This window comes from Neodiprion fabricii, chromosome 6, assembly GCF_021155785.1.
Source record: "Neodiprion fabricii isolate iyNeoFabr1 chromosome 6, iyNeoFabr1.1, whole genome shotgun sequence".
Classification (NCBI taxonomy): domain Eukaryota; kingdom Metazoa; phylum Arthropoda; class Insecta; order Hymenoptera; family Diprionidae; genus Neodiprion; species Neodiprion fabricii.
In genome coordinates this window covers 7286172-7302112 of record NC_060244.1, presented here as the reverse complement: position 1 = coordinate 7302112, position 15941 = coordinate 7286172, and the positions used below count along the sequence as shown (strand labels likewise).

Here is a 15941-nt window from a genome sequence, read left to right as displayed (position 1 = left end):
TTTTTTTGAATACTTCTTTAAATTTTATTCCTTTGTTTTGAGAAAAGAATATACAAGTTGCGTTTATTTCTGAAACGCACATCAACCTCCAAATCGGATATTATATTAATTATGGACTTAATCATGCATGTATATTATATGGGGTTGGAGAAATTTTCCATATGATTTGTGCTTCGAATGAAAGTAAAATGGCATAAATCTGTAAGAAAAATATGAAATTTCATCACCGTTGTAATTAGTCACAGCTAGGATTTTCTGTGAAATATAAAAATGCGTACCCCTCTGAAATTCCTTGCAGTATACATCCGTAATTTTATTGCCTGATTGTAATATGAGAATTAACACGCGGCGGGATGAAATCTTAGTCGGGGTGTAATAAATTCTTGCGAGTAAAAAGAGAAGAAGAAGAAAAAGTATGCGATGTTTTTGACAAGGTAATTTCACGAATATCTATAAGCAATAAAGCGGGATTAATGGGGCTGACAAGTATGACGCGAACAGAACTTCACGTGGGACGGTGACGCTGAGTGTAAGTGAAGGGTGGGTGGGGGTGACAGGTGGCACTTGAACGAGTTAAACATTAACCAAGTGTGCGTGTAACGTTGCTTGCAATACATAATACATTTTCCTCAATTTTAAAGGATAACGAGCGAACGCTTCGGTCTATGTACAAGCACCCTGATGAAAGACGTCTCCACGAGTTAATTTTCATCGTTTCAACTAATTCTCAGAAAATCATTGCGCAACAAATCTTGACATACAATGTATAAAGTTCGATTAATTCAAATTGAAATATCGAATTCACTCGAGTGCAATAAAACCATCAAATTGTAAAATTTGATTCAAGCACATTACATACACAAACCTCGGCGTAGAGATACAGATGTGATATCTGTGTATTATGTCGTGTATCATACGGATAACGCAGCTTCGATGTGCATAATGAGATGGGACTCGCTATTACTATATGGATGGATATAATGTTAGAAATTTGAAACGAATATATAGGTACGTACGTAGCGGTCATTTAATCAAATTTAAAATAATGAAAATTATATGAATATTGTAAAGATTTCGAAAATAACCATGTTGATTGATCTAGGTTTATTATACATATATGTGTATATATATATATATATAAACCTAGAAGCGAAGCGAAACGAAACGAAACGATCAGTTGCGCGCTAAAGAAACGTTACGTTGGCTTTTTTCTGTAGTTGTATATTGTATTTAAGAGGATGAGAAGAGAAGAGAAAATAAAGAAAAGAAAAAAAAATATCATAGTTCGAAATAAAGAGTAAGGGTACGAAAAGAAATTATATAATCTTTGAAAAAATGCGCTAGTTAATTATCATCAGATCACATCGATAGATGCATTATGCTTATGCGGGTTTCAAAAAAACTGCAGGCAAACATTGCGCAGTCTCCTATCCTCCGTGTATACATAATTATTATAAGTATTTATCATTGTTCATGTTTCTTAGAATTATTATATTATATGACGATTGGAGAGACAATTATTCCCTGAATACCCTAATATACATACATTACGATTATAATAACGAATAAAATATTATGAGTAATACTTGTGCGAATTATTATATTCGTTATTGCAAATTTTATTCCACGCTTCTTATACATAGCCCAAAATTATTAGTTACATACGGTGAATTAATTTCTAACGAACCGAGGGGGCGGCTTATGCGAACGGTAGGTACCTAAATCAAAATCCAAGTGTTCTCGGTTGACTTCTAATTCGCAAAGTAACGCGCCGAGTGGGTAGAGAACGTTGCGGAATCGCATCAAAGAAACCTTGTCACTCGTTTTTGCGGTGGTACACGAATGCACGAATCGTCGGATCAAACGAAGACGCTGTGCCTCCGTATTTTTTCAGAATCGAAAGATTTCGGATTGAATTGAGAACGGGGACCGGCGGTCAATTCAAGTATACACAAGCACCCGAGCGATGTCTCTAACTCGAGGCTCGACTCTCGAGTTAATTAAAAAGGTCGAAATCCCGAAATTCAAAGAGATTGGCTTTCGCCTTCGGGTAATAAATACCACGCTCCTCGGCCCGGTATAACAATCGTCTTGTTTGTGTTTTGAATAATTCCTTCACCGACCCCTCGGTGACTCCTGCTGCTGTGCAGGTCCTCTTTTAGCGGCAGGCCCCGAGGTAAGCAGGTGCAGAGGGAACGCGGCAAAGATGCTAATTAACCAAGTTTTCGACTTGGTAAAGTTTTTCGATTAGTCCGTAGAACGACTCGCGGCAAAACTAAGGTCAAGGCGACCCTTCTAGCTTCTCCGTGAAAGCGCAGATGGTTCCTGTTAATATCGCGTACTACCGGGAAAATGTATCATTATTATACCTGCATAATCTACCCCTCATGAAATACCGACATTAATGCAAAATTCTTCTCCTCCCTTCCTTCGCTCAGCATTATTGTAGAATTACTCATTTTATAACAATTGGAAAGCAGTTTTTAGTACGGACATTTATTTACCTTGATACAGTTTTCAGACAAAAATTTTATCAAGATCATTTACTGTCAATCGTATTGATGTTGGAATTAATCATTCTATTATTATATTTGTTTTTCATCAATCTCACTTTTAGATCTTTCAATATTAGGGCCATTAGGCAATTGGTATCTGTGGGCACAAAAAGCAGCATAACTTTGGCTTTGTGACACGTATAGACGTATGTATGGGTATTTTGAAAGAAAGACTTGTTTATACTTTAGCGATTTCATTGTGCTCACATGTTTCTTAATCCGTTGTATAATTATCACCCACATCTAAAAAGCTTTTTGTCTGACACCGTGCTATAAGTAACACGAGGATCTTATTTTGGCCGAAATGCGAACGGGTTGAAATATACTTGCGATGTCACTACGATGTCAGAATAATTTTCTCGACTTAAACATCCACGATCCTTTACTTCCGCGAACAGACAAAATGAATAACAGAAACAGAATCTATACAGCCGTAGCTGCGTTGTTTTAGAAATAATTCTCCGACGAAAGATGGAGTTGACAGGAAAGTTTTCTCTGTAAATTTGTACGTTATAATTAGCTGACTGAGTTGAAAATGAAATCGGTAGGCATTGTAGCATCTGAATTCATTCAAGACTTCCGTAACGTACAAAACGCGAATGAAGTAGACTCGCGAAATTTCCGATCAAAGCAGGGAATTTGTAAAATTGGTGAAAACGATTCGAATCGACGTGTGAAATTACTCGAAAAGACTCTTTCGTGTACATACAACAAACGTTCTTTGTGCGAATCGGTAACTGCCGGGTCAGTCTTTGATCTGCCCTGATACCGTATTTCGGTAATTGGCAATAATGTCCGTTGGAGTACGGCATCGAAGACGACGTACTTATTTCCGAAACGATTTCTCCGAACCCGGAAGTGCGTAGGTACAGGGAATATCCTGATCCCGGCCGTCTGATCGTGAGAATCGAGGAGGGCGAGAGGGGCGGGTGGGGAGGCGGATGTATCCCGATCCGGCATAAACTGGCATGGCCGGTCGCGAGGAGATCCATCTCGGTCCGACGCGAGGCGACGCCGGGCGTCGCGAAACACCCCTGACTCCGGGGCGGAACAAAAGAAATAAACGAGCGCCCGGTATGTGCGTGACGTTGTTATATAAGCGGGCGCAAACAGCGGGGTGTGCGCCCCGTTTCTGCCAGCGGGTTCCATGCATGTGTGTGAGGATATCACCCTCCTCGCGGCGAGTTGCGGGGGCGTCGATTTGCACCCGGGTCGCGTACGGTTCCACCTTCCCGTCACCTTCCGCCATCCGCAGGAAAACCATGCGTCGAAAGCCGTCGTTTCTTCTTCTTCTTCTACTTCTTCGTATTCTTCTTATTCGTCGCAACGTATCGGAGTTGAAATCCTGATCCTCGTTGATGGAGGTACGCGCGCATACGTGTAACGTAAGGTATGTATATCACGTCAAACGGCCTCCACCCGTCGTCGCAGACGATTCGACAGACAAATTGCGTCTTTCGTTCCAGTTGTTGTTTTCTTTTATTATTATTATTTTTTATTTTTCTTTGCTCTTTTTCTCGCACCCGTGTATTCTATGTTTTGTTTAGCCCACGTATGTTCTTCGCTATCCGACCCCCTTCTTCTTGTTCTCTCTTTTTAACCCCATTCTTTTTTTCCTTGCACGCGAATTGGATACAATTTGTTTTTCTAGAACGTCGTCGACTCAAATCCCACCCCATCAATCATATACACCAACTTGCCGGAGATTCTTTTCCCGCTATTTATTCGAGAATAAAAAATTGTTTGTAAAAACGAAATATAGTGTGCATCTGCACTCACGTGAGGAAAGTGTGCGAAATAAATACCGTTTTATCACGCAATTCGAGACGTACGTTGATCCAACCTCTCCAATATAATTACACATAACAACGAATTATTTCTGTAAATTTTCAGAATTCTTGAAGTTTATATTCTGAAACGGAATAGAGAGAATCTGTGTTTTAATCTCGACTCTCCGTCAAAAGCTAATCAACGATTCACCCCGAAAGGTGAACGATATGCCTATTTTGGTGACTTAACGATGATCAAGGTATTTTTCCCAAAACCATACATCTTTCGCGTCACTATAGGTATCGAAAACAGAGCAATTAGAGTTGTCATAATGGATCGAGCGAGGGTGGAACAACTAACTACTCACTGGGGTAGAAAAATTATATTATTGAAAATGTCGTAGAAAAAGAAGAGAGAAAAAAAAAATAACAATTGGAACTAACGGATAGATGAAATAAAAGAAGTAGAAGGAGACGAATCGGGAACAAAAACGCGGGATGCGGAACCTGCAGTGACGGGAAACAACAGGAAATATGGGGTGTAAGCGGGATGGTGAAAAAAATAGTGAAAAAAAGGAAATAAATGATAAAAACGAATCGCTATCGGGTCCCGCGGCGTCCCGATTGATAAATAGCGATGGTCGTTTGAATGAGACATTTCAATGAATATGAAAGTGACGCGGTGTAATCCTAGGTTGAATTTATCTGACCTCTGTCCCGCCCCAGGTCAACCCCTGTCGACCCCCGGCTAACCCGGGGCCAGATAACGTATCGAGGCTCTCGGACGGTCGAGATCGCCATTTGTTTCAGTTTCACACGCGTATATTACGCGCCTTGACCCGCGTTCGAAAACCTGATAAATAGAAGCGGCGCTTTCCCTCCGCCTTTTTACGGTAGATCGGCGGAAAAAAGACCCGGAAACTAATTGGTTTCATAATCCACTCGCATACGTTAGCCCAGATTTTCCGAGTAACGCGGAGGGTTAACCCGACGAACGCGGGACCGGAGCAGAAAAGCGATTAGGCAAATCGTTGGGAAGTTGGAAAGATTCTTCCGACCTATTTAAATTATGGTCTGCTAATAGCCGGCGTGCGTGCCTTCCGAGTTTTTGCCAAATTTCCCGAGTCGCTCCGCCGCCCCGACGATTGATCGACGCCGTTTAATCGATCCCCGCGAATATCTTCCACCCTCGATTACCGCTTCGTTAAAAATGAAAAAAAAATGCGCGTCCCGTGCATTCGTCTTTTTATCTTCTCCGACGAGCTGTTTCCTAATGGTAATAAGAGTACCAGTCGGAGCTCGATGACCGGGCGGATTAGTCTCCCGTAGTTTTTGAGCCTCGTGTGCTTTCTCTTCTTCCTCTTGATCTACCGGTTCTCTCCGGGCTGCATCCTCGGAGAATCATTGATACTCCGTAAGCACGCAACGTGACAGCTGGAGACTTTGGTCCGCTGCTCGCTCCCTCTCTTTGCCTTTTTACCGATACGAATCTAGAGTGATTAGAGATTCTTATCGACTAAGTAGCCGGCAATGTCAAATTGATCCGACGAATGTCGAAAGTACGCTGAAAAGACCATCAGCCCCGATCAAACCCTGCACTCTTAGTAATTCAAGACCTCTTAAACATCCGATCACGTAGCATATACACATTGTGACCACTGGTCAGAGAATACCGAGCAGTCAGGGAATTTTGTGGCGGTATGGAACGAAATAGAATCAAACTTTCCTCACGAAATAACGAAATAACAAAAATAGAATAACAATTTTTTAATCACACGCCCGGTTCAATGGCCATTAACTCGATTATGAACGTGTTTTTGAATACCGATTGATTTCTCCATTTCGTACTATCGGTTCGAATTTTAGTGAAGTAAAAAATGATAATTTGCTGAGTAAAGATCAGGTAAAAGTCAAGGAATTTTTTCAACCACAGTCGGTGGCAACTATGCTGTATTTTCCAATGTTGGCTAAACGCTTTTATCGAGCTGCCGATATAAAATTCCAGGCTTTATTACCTTGTAGACGAGACAGATACAAAATAATAGTAATAACAATAAAAAGAATTAAAAAAAAAGAGATAGTACGGACGTCCTCGGGATCTCATTCGGTCCGCTTGCGTGTCCTTTTTGTTGATCCGAAGAGGGCAATACATTAATCGAAATTCGCTAGCTCGCGCATCTGCCGGGATCCTTTAATGGGACAAAGATGAGGCTGGGTCTGAATGTCTATTATCCGTGCAGAATGCAGGGGCCTCACTGCAGTAGCTCGAGGAGATGCGGTGTAGCGTATGTGTGGTGTATATATATATATATTTTTTTTTTTATTATCTTTTTCCTTTTTACACATCCTGCCCCAGAAGGGGCCTTCCTCGGCCGTGACAAATGCTCGTACAATCGCGTATAAATACTGTGTCCAGGATCTGTTACACCAACACCCGGGATCGGTGAATTGAGCTCGCGGTTGCCACGTGGCGGAGCCGGGCGAATTGTGTTTCACAGTACAAGCGTTTGGCCCGGGGGACGTCCGGGTCAATCCGGGAACGTCGGGAACGCCGGGAACGCCGTGGCGAGGGGGTTTGGGGGAGGCGGACGCCCCCTTCGGACCACCCGAAGCGAATGACACGGGGACACCCATGAACGCCTGCACAAAAACGTCACTCAAGCTTATCCCAGAGCACTCGAGATCTAGATCGTATCTTCGCGCGACGTTTTAGCTGGCCCGCGCAGGATTCCCGTTACCTAATTATTTTCACATGTAGGCCGGGGTGTGCGCGTGTACCATACGTGCACGTTATACTTGTGCATAGAAATATATATACATACACGCCTTGATTTCGGATCGATCTACACCCGGCTTCAATTATCGTCTCTCGCATTTCCTATGCATACATTTCGTACCGCAATCCCATTCAAAAGCTCGACTCCTGACGTCTGACTCGGGGGACAAAAAATTCAACCATGAAACGCGGCCGGTAGGAGTCACGACGTTGTGGAATTCACGTAGAGTAGAAAGCCTTTATCATCAAAATCGAGGGATTGTTTTAGCGATGGTTTTATACCACGTTTCGATTTGGTCAGCGTCAAGAACCGTCGCAGAGAGAGCATTCCGACTGTTGCAAATCAGTCGTAATGCAATTTACGTGTTACTGTAAAATTGAGTTAGGCACATGCAATTTGCTTCGTCAAGATCATTGATATACAATGTCAATTTTTTAAACAAAGGACATTGCTGAACATTGTAAGTGCCACTGTGCCAATTTTTGCATCGCACCGTTTGTTTATCCGTGTCTTGAGCGTCACTTATGTACAAACTATTTAGCGACCTCTACCGAAATGCTCTCTTCACATACGCGAATTCAAGTTTAATTCTGTATGTATTTTCTAGATGACAGTTAACTGGCAGTAGTAATTGCCAATATAAAATTGACTTTGGAGGATATTGATGAACACGTGACAACGGATTATCTAAACAATTTCACATATTACAGCCTGGACGAACTGTCTCGGAAGACAATCTACATACAAATACCACACCGAGGGCAGAAGCGAAAGGTAATTAAAACTCTCAGCCCCGAGCTAGTTGGCCTGGAATTGATATAAACGCGAACGCGGAATCATGCTCCATGTACCTACAAACTATCGGCTATATCCACTCCGGAGAAGTTGTAATATCGATATTGCAGGGATGCTCGATGGCTATCCACTTCTGGAACGTGCAAGCCGCATCCATCGGTCTCTGGGCCTCCAACTTCCTCCGCGCATCCTCGTCGTTATATTGGCATCGGTCCTCGGGTGAAACACACAAGCCTCGGCCGAGCTCCGGCAGCCAGGCTTCCGGATATCTATCCTATAATTAGCCGCTGATTACGTGGCGACCGTTCGAGCGGACAGCGGCGCCCTCACCCTCGGGATAGCCGACGGCCCTCTGCTCGCCTCCGCAGCGTCCGAGCATCCCCTCCAGGGCAGCCCGCACTTCCTGCATCTCGTTATTGACGCCGAATGCACCGGTGGCTCGGATGCATTATAGTCTGAACCTTGCCCGCCGATATGCAGGCCGTGTCTGGGCGGAGATGGCTCGGCGGGGATCCACGGCAACGCTCATCACCCTCCGACGTCAAACAACCTCGTTATCATTTGATTTCTGGTAATTGAGATACCGTCACCTGCCTCGTCCGTTCAACCTCGTCCAGCCGGGCTACCTGCAGCGATTTCGATTGCTTCACTACCGCGAGATTGTATCGCGATATCGAAATTATCAGCAGCGTTAACCGGCGGAGAGTGAACGATTATATTCCCGAGGAATCCTTGGGGACTCGATTTTCAAGTACTCCTTCTTTGCGTATTACATTTTTGCACAGTGATGTCGAATACTCGTGTAAAATGGTATTACGAAAAATTTTTATAATTTTTGAACGACGGGAACTGGGAATTACGGAATCCTTTCAATCAAGTCTGGTAAAAAGCTTGCCTAAAGACATCAAAGAAGAATCAAAGTTTTTGGATTTTTAAGTTCACTGGACACCTATTGCTACGGAAGAATATTGAATAATATTACGTTTATGTGTACCGAAGTTACAGCGCACTGGACGAAGAAGGCACGGTCAAGCTTGACGCAAGGATTCGGAATATCGCGATCTTGCGCGAAAAAAAAACTTGATCAAAAGTGCAAACTTATGAGGAATCTGCGTCACTGGTGCCGTAAACGAGATAAAGTAACAATGCAAGGTTTCCGCAAAACGGTCAATTCAGATTGCGGTCGGACACTGCATCCCTTTTCGATCACGAGAGATAATCTGGACAGTTTTCGATCAAGTTCCGCGGCTTCCCAGAGGCCATTGTGCGGAGAGGGATGATCGGCGACTCGGCGCGGGATCAATGCCGTCCGGAAACGGTATTCGAGAGGATCGGAGAGCGTGCAGGAGCCGGGTATTGTTCGAGTCGGCAGAAAGGCCAGGCGCAGATCGCGTGGCCAATAAAACAGTGGAAAGTCGGGAAGCAATTGAACCCCGGCGACGTCGAAGCCTCAGCAGCCGTCCTAAATTTGCGGAGAAACGGAGATATTTTATCGACCTTCGACCTTCCGGGGTGGAATCTCGCCGGAATACGCGATCGAGGATCCTCGCTAGGTCGGCAACCATCGCGATATCCCTCCACCCCCAGCCTCGACCCCGGCCTCCGTCCGCCTCTTAGCATACAGCTACTCCACTCCGCTGGGTTGGCTGGCATATCTTCCTCGAGAGCGGCGACTCGTTGGGGGAAGAAGACGAGTGCCTCGATGCACCATTGTCTCGACTTTTCGACGTAATTAAAGAGCAGAAAAGACAAATGGATCCGAACCGCACCGCCCGCTCGAATCTCTTGCGAGCATCGCCCTCTCGACCCCTCGACACTCGCAATCGGCATGAGCGGAACGCGCGGGAAGGTTGGAATAATCGAATTACCGCCAACCTGCTTTCGGTATCAGGAACGGTATAGATCACGTATATCGTCATCGGTCTATGTCTCTTTGCCCTGTGATGAAAGATCGTCTTGTCCGTTGTCGCAAGATAGCGAGCTCGTTATTTTGTACGGAATAATTCGTTCCAGTATATATATGTACTTGAAGGGTTGAATAATACGCCGGGTGGTGAAGCTTTTCCAACTTAATTTCACCTACTCTGCGTATGTGGACATGAAAACATACGGACTACATAAAAAAAAAAGGACGAAAAAATGTTTGCATAATAAATTCGATGTGTAATCAAAAAAGTTAATTGAATGTTTCCCGGTAGGTGCGGATGGAGGCTGGATGAGGGTGAAAACATGGGGAAAATCACCGAGTGTTTCTGGGTGCCGGAAAAACCGCGATGGGGTTGCCGGTCGCGGTTCCGTGGGCACTGGGCGCACAGACACAGCGCGTATGGGAGTTGCGGATAAGCGCGAAACGCCATGGCGCATGGATCGTGTGCATGCGAAAAGAGAGAGAGAGAGAGAGAGAGAAAGAGAGAGAGAGAGAGAGAGAGAGAGAGTTGGAGAGGGAGAGGGCGATGCGGAGAAGCTGGCTGCAGAGCCCATTGAGTCATTCGGTGAAATAAAAACACAAGGGAAAATTGTGGGCGTGTGACGTCACTGGCAGAAGGCATTCAGATTGAAGAGTCCTCGATGACTCTACAGATTTGTATTGCCATTAATAACGAAGAGGGAGCCGAAAAGTGAACGCGCGCGGTACGCGTTAGGTACGACGACCCTGACTCAGGCCTCATGCCGCACATCCGCATCCCGTACCCAGCATCTACCTTGTCCTTTCCGTTCGCATCCACATCCCCACTGCACGACCTGCATAATACCTTCATCATCCCCCGCCCCAGGCTGTGGTTCACGCTGAATCGGCGTAGTCGCGATAAGAATTCCCCCGGTTCGATAAATATCGTCTCTGCGGTGTTCGGGCTTCGTAGCCACGTACTGTGAAAAACAGTACCCGGTAGTTTTTCGTAGCCTTAACCGATGCGATGATATCTGATCGCGAGCGGAAAACCAGTTCATCTTCCAATATGGACGATGCAACGTGGCGCAACAACAACATCCTGTTTATTTTTCCAGCTCTCATCCGGATTTCGGAGTGTGTGCCTCACACATTCTCGGGATCGTGTGTCGTGCAGGGCTGCAGGGTCGGTCCTCGAAGCCACCCAGCTAGGCGCGGGCACTCGCCGCAAATATAATTACTGCCGTTTAAGCCCCGTCTATTGTGTGCCGAAACGCTTGACTTGCCAGCGTCACGTACACCCGATGTAGTCGGCACGTTTCTCCTACGGTTATAGTATTGTTCGCGAAATCGATGCCATGTGTATCGCCCGCCTGGAGTCGGACGCCATGGGACCACCTCAATTGTGCCGCAATTATTGCCAAGAGCCAAGCTCCTCCGAGGATTGTTGTACTTTGTGCCGCGGTACGAGGAGGATTTTTTACTCTCCTCTCGTTTCTACTCCCCACGGGAAAAACGGTCTAATTAGAATCACGCGCTCTCATCGGCGATTCAATCGCTCCTCGAGTGTCTTTCGATTGCTACCAATTGTTCGCTGCGAGTTACGAGTACCGTGGCTTCTGCACGCGTACAATGGACTTTCTTGCTCCCAACAAGATCCGGAGTCCACGAACCGGACGGTGTATTTTCATTTCAGTTACTGTTTTTTCGAATTGCAGGTATTACAGGCGGATATAAAATGGAGGCGTAGCTGAACCCTGGGAAATCCAGAGGATAGGGTCAGAAACTCGAAGACCGAGGAGGTAGGCAGTAATAAATGGGTGCATAAATTTGTATGCAAATTAGAAAATGCCTTCCAAGTTCGCTTTCTTGAATACATTATACATATGTATGTATATACGCTGCTTGTTTGCGGTATATTTCGACCAAAAGCGAGCAGAGCCTGAAATAACATCGTTGCGTATTAAATTCATGATATTCCTTATATATGTCATGTATGTACATGTATATTATGTAGGTAGTACGTTATACATACGCGAAAAGGGAAGAAGAATAATGCGTTGCTAATTTTCGGACAATACCCGGTTATATGTACGCGTATAAATAAATATTATGCCCGCGCCAACGGCGTAACTTCGGGTAGGAGTAAATAACGTTTCGCCGTAACCATTTTCCACTGTTGTAAAATTTATTCAACCTTGTCTGTAACAACAACTCTGTTAATTCGCGCTAGCCGCACCGCGGTGAGAGTTTTGCAGAAATTAATTTTACCCCCTCGTCGTCGCTTCTGCAGCAGTAAAAAACAACCCGATTTGTTCCCGTGAGTTGTTGTTCTTTTAATTACTCGCGAGCGTAATTGTCTCAATTGTGGAATCATTTGTTTACGTGTTTCGCGCTATCCTTCGTACGCCGATGCCTTACTCTCCTTTTATTTATTCTTGTAATGCCCCTGGAATAGATGGTATATACCGTACAATAGGTATCGTGTACAGGGGTGGAAAAAGCCGAGGCGGCGACGAGTAGCCAGAGGAGTTCTCCCTCCGAGGAGAACCTGAAGTTTGCCTGTTTGTCGGAGGGCCGAGGGGGAGTCAAGTCAGGCAAGAAGAATGTTGGCATCTGCTCCTGTTTCCAGCTTTCTCATCCGCCTTATCGCTCCGCCATTATTTTGCTCCTTTTGTTTTAAAACTATGAACTTTCCTCTCGCCCGTCTCCTTCCGGCCAACCCGGCCCCAATCCTATCCACCCACTCACCCCGACTCAACTCCACCTCAGACCCAGCCGAACGATAGAACTGTATTTTCAAACTGTCTTGCGGAAAGATATTGATTTCTTACTTTTATTATAGATAGAGGAGGCGCGCAGCTTTTCTCGAACAGAGTGATCTATTCTTTCCACTCGCCTGCGAAGAGCTTCGGATAAAATTCTACGATCTTTTATACTTTTCGAATACACAAACGACGGGACATTTCTATGGGAATTACTAAATTTCGATTTATTCATTTTACTCTGTACGTTTTGAAATTATTTATATTAAACAGTAGTTGGATTTCACTTCATTCGCGATCATACATTTTTTGCTTGTGCAACGAATCGTTCGTTGTATATTACTTTTACCGGTGTTATTTGTTTTTTTCTTTTTTCTTCATCAATTTCGGCTTCACCTACGGCCAGTGGCGCAAGCGTTGTTGTTCACCCACTTCCGTATGTCGGGTTTGAAGAGGATTCTATAGTTTATTTCTGAGAAATTCTGTGTACCGGTAACAATTTTTTGGTACCGTATCGTGAACGCCCACATTTCCCTACCTCTGATTTTCATCCCGCTGGTGAACTGCAGCGTCGTATCGTTCTGGGCAACGGTCACCTGGATAACGGAAATTTGGGTTAGGTCACCGTAAGCTTGGCCCAACGATTTTTTATGCTTAAAGAATCTAACTTACCACATTTTTCTCGTTAAACGCCCTGCGACTGTTCCAGCAAATAATCGACATCGGAGTTATGAGTGCCGTGAAGAGAATTCCGTCGAGAGAAAATGCCTGGATGGAAGCTTGACTGGGGTACGTGTAATCGAATTTTTCGTACTTCACTCTTGAAGATGAAGTATATAATTCGCTGTTCAATTGTCTCGTAGAAACGTAATACTGGCTGAGAGATGCCAGAGGCCTGTAAAACAACCGCGACGATTCGGCGAACCGTTTCTTCGGCTGTATTGCTAAAGAAAACAGCCCATCCGCTTGGTAGAATTCCTCTCCCAAGATTGTGAAATTTGTGTATCTTGGGTCCGGTGAAAAACTTGTATCGTTCAAACGCGCGAACCTTTCGCCATCCGATTCAACCAGTCCAAAACCTTCGGAGTCCGCCATGAAAATCTGCCGTTGGACGTTAATTTCAAAAGATAAAAAAGCTTTCAGGCTAGTTATTTACTAATTACATTCTCCAAATTATTTAAGGTGATGTCACCATTCCATTATATCCATCTTTTCCTTTATTCATCACCTTTCACCCTTCTACGGAAAATGTTTCAACGCTCGTCAATTGATTTGAAAAATACGGATAACGATCAGCACCCGATTTTTACGTACCCGAGTCCTTTCGCATTGTGCTCCTTGTGTTTCGACCGCGATGGTGACAAGCTGGCTGGATCCGTTTACTGGATTCCGCGCGTACTGTAACGGCACAGCGATCCTCTTGACGAGAGAATTGTCAGCCAAATCAAAGACCAGGATTTGGGGCTCGCAGATCAGGTCCTCGCCGTATTTCCCGCTGTCCATTACCCACAATCTGTTGCATTCATCGATCTATAATTCGAAAACACCGTGAACTCCCGAGTTCGCATACGATCCTTAAGATGCACGCGAAATTCAATTCTTACCGTGACTCGCCAAACGCTTGCGATAGTCATGCAGTTTCCTTTCTGGTGCCAAGACCAATCGGGATAAGGTCTCAGCAGGGGTCCACCATCGCCTTGTAGATCGGAAACCAGCGATAGACTCGCTGGGACGCCATCGTGTCTTGGGGTCGTGACGAAGACGCGTCCATCTGCGATCAAGTGTAAGATAAAACTTTCACTGAAGTAAACACTTTGATTACCGATCGACTTTTCCCCGTTAAAAAACGAAGAAAAAAAAAGAAAGAAAGCAAAAACCCAACGACCACTCGTTGTTCATCTATCGTTATAAAAATTGTAATAAAAACATTATCGCTCGCGTCGCCGAACTCATGCTGAATCGCCGGACCAAAACGGAAACTATTTAACAACTTCATAATACCGCGGTCGCGTCTTGCCGCAGATATTCTTTCGGTTTTGGACCCATATTGTTTTACTGCGGTTTTACCAACTACGTAGTAGCGTCCCGTTTCCCGTCCCGCCCTGGGATAACAAATAGAGGCTGATCCCGTTGGTTCAATTTATGCTTTTACGTTCCCATAAATAGAGGGAGGGTGAGGGGTCAGATGGCCGTTACCTAGATGTTTTACGTTTATCGCTTTTGATGCGGTAAATTTTCCCGTTGGATAAATCGGCTTAATACATCTTCGACGTATTTTATGAATCCCATTTTCCATTTCATTTTTGAAACAGTTCAACGCTCGACAAATCTCATCGCAATCGATGTTCGTACTTGGCGTTTTCGCGTTAAATTTTATATCATCGCTTACACTCACCTGGACTGCGATCAACGTCTATGGGAAATATTTTGGTGTAATTATAATGTCCGGAATCGACTGCGTTCTGCTTCTGCTCGATATTCTCCCACACGTAGTCGATGTATTTCCACTCGAATCGAACACGCAACTCGCCAGTGATTCCCGAAAATAATAGCGACACAACGAGGATTAAGGGGCTTACCATATCTGTGTCTGTGTTAAAAAGGAGAAACAGAATTTCCAGTAAAATAGACACGAGCGAGTGCTAGACGAAACTTTTCTCACCGTTCCGAATCTGAAGAGCGGTTAAAATTCGTGTGACAAGTCTTAAAGTCACAGGGTAACCTTTTCAAATGCGCGTTCTTAGAGATCAAGCTCCTTCTGCGAGTGCAGTAGTCGTATTTTAAATACTCAGTATTTATTTGACATCTAGGTCACCTTATGTGTCATCGGATATCTTTAGTCAACTGTCAAAATAAGGTTAAATCAATATGCTCACGACCGTACCTTGTATCAAACAGATGCGGACGAGGCCAACTTTGTGAGCCACAATTATAAACTGAGTTTGAATACACGACGTGACGAAAGATACCCAAAAACAGGTTCTTTTTCGCGCAGTGTCTCTACAACACTAAATTTACATATAACTTACGGTATTTTCTTGGCCCGTATTATCGAATCAACTACGAGTATATGTATACTGAAATCAAAGACGACGAATGAGAGGAATGCGTCTTCATCTTAGTAGAGCACTCGATGCCGCATCTGTCATCAAAGAACGTAATTTGAGGAAGGATATTTGAAAACGCGCTGATGGATAATTAGGATTTTACTTACCCTTCAGTTATCGCGAGTAAAACAAAAATACTTTGCTTGGTAAAAATTTGCCGGATCGCATTTGCCTTGGGGTCGCGAGGTTCGTTAGGGTATACACTAATTACAACGTCATTAGCTCGGCTCGCGAGCATTTGGCTTGAGCGTTGGTTCAACTCAGCAAAGTTCCGGCCTTGGATGG

At 44.4% G+C, this 15941-nt stretch overlaps 1 protein-coding gene across 1 annotated transcript; it reads right to left on the bottom strand.

Moving 5' to 3' along the window:
- Positions 1-12700: 12700 nt before the first annotated feature.
- On the bottom strand, positions 12701-15306 carry LOC124185171 (major royal jelly protein 1-like). Its single transcript, XM_046575645.1, has 5 exons — positions 14945-15306; positions 14154-14320; positions 13864-14079; positions 13222-13650; positions 12701-13145 (listed from the first exon to the last, which is right to left on the bottom strand). The coding sequence occupies exons 1-5, from the start codon at positions 15129-15131 to the stop codon at positions 12942-12944; spliced, it is 1203 nt and encodes a 400-aa protein (XP_046431601.1). The 5' UTR covers positions 15132-15306; the 3' UTR covers positions 12701-12941.
- Positions 15307-15941: the final 635 nt, after the last annotated feature.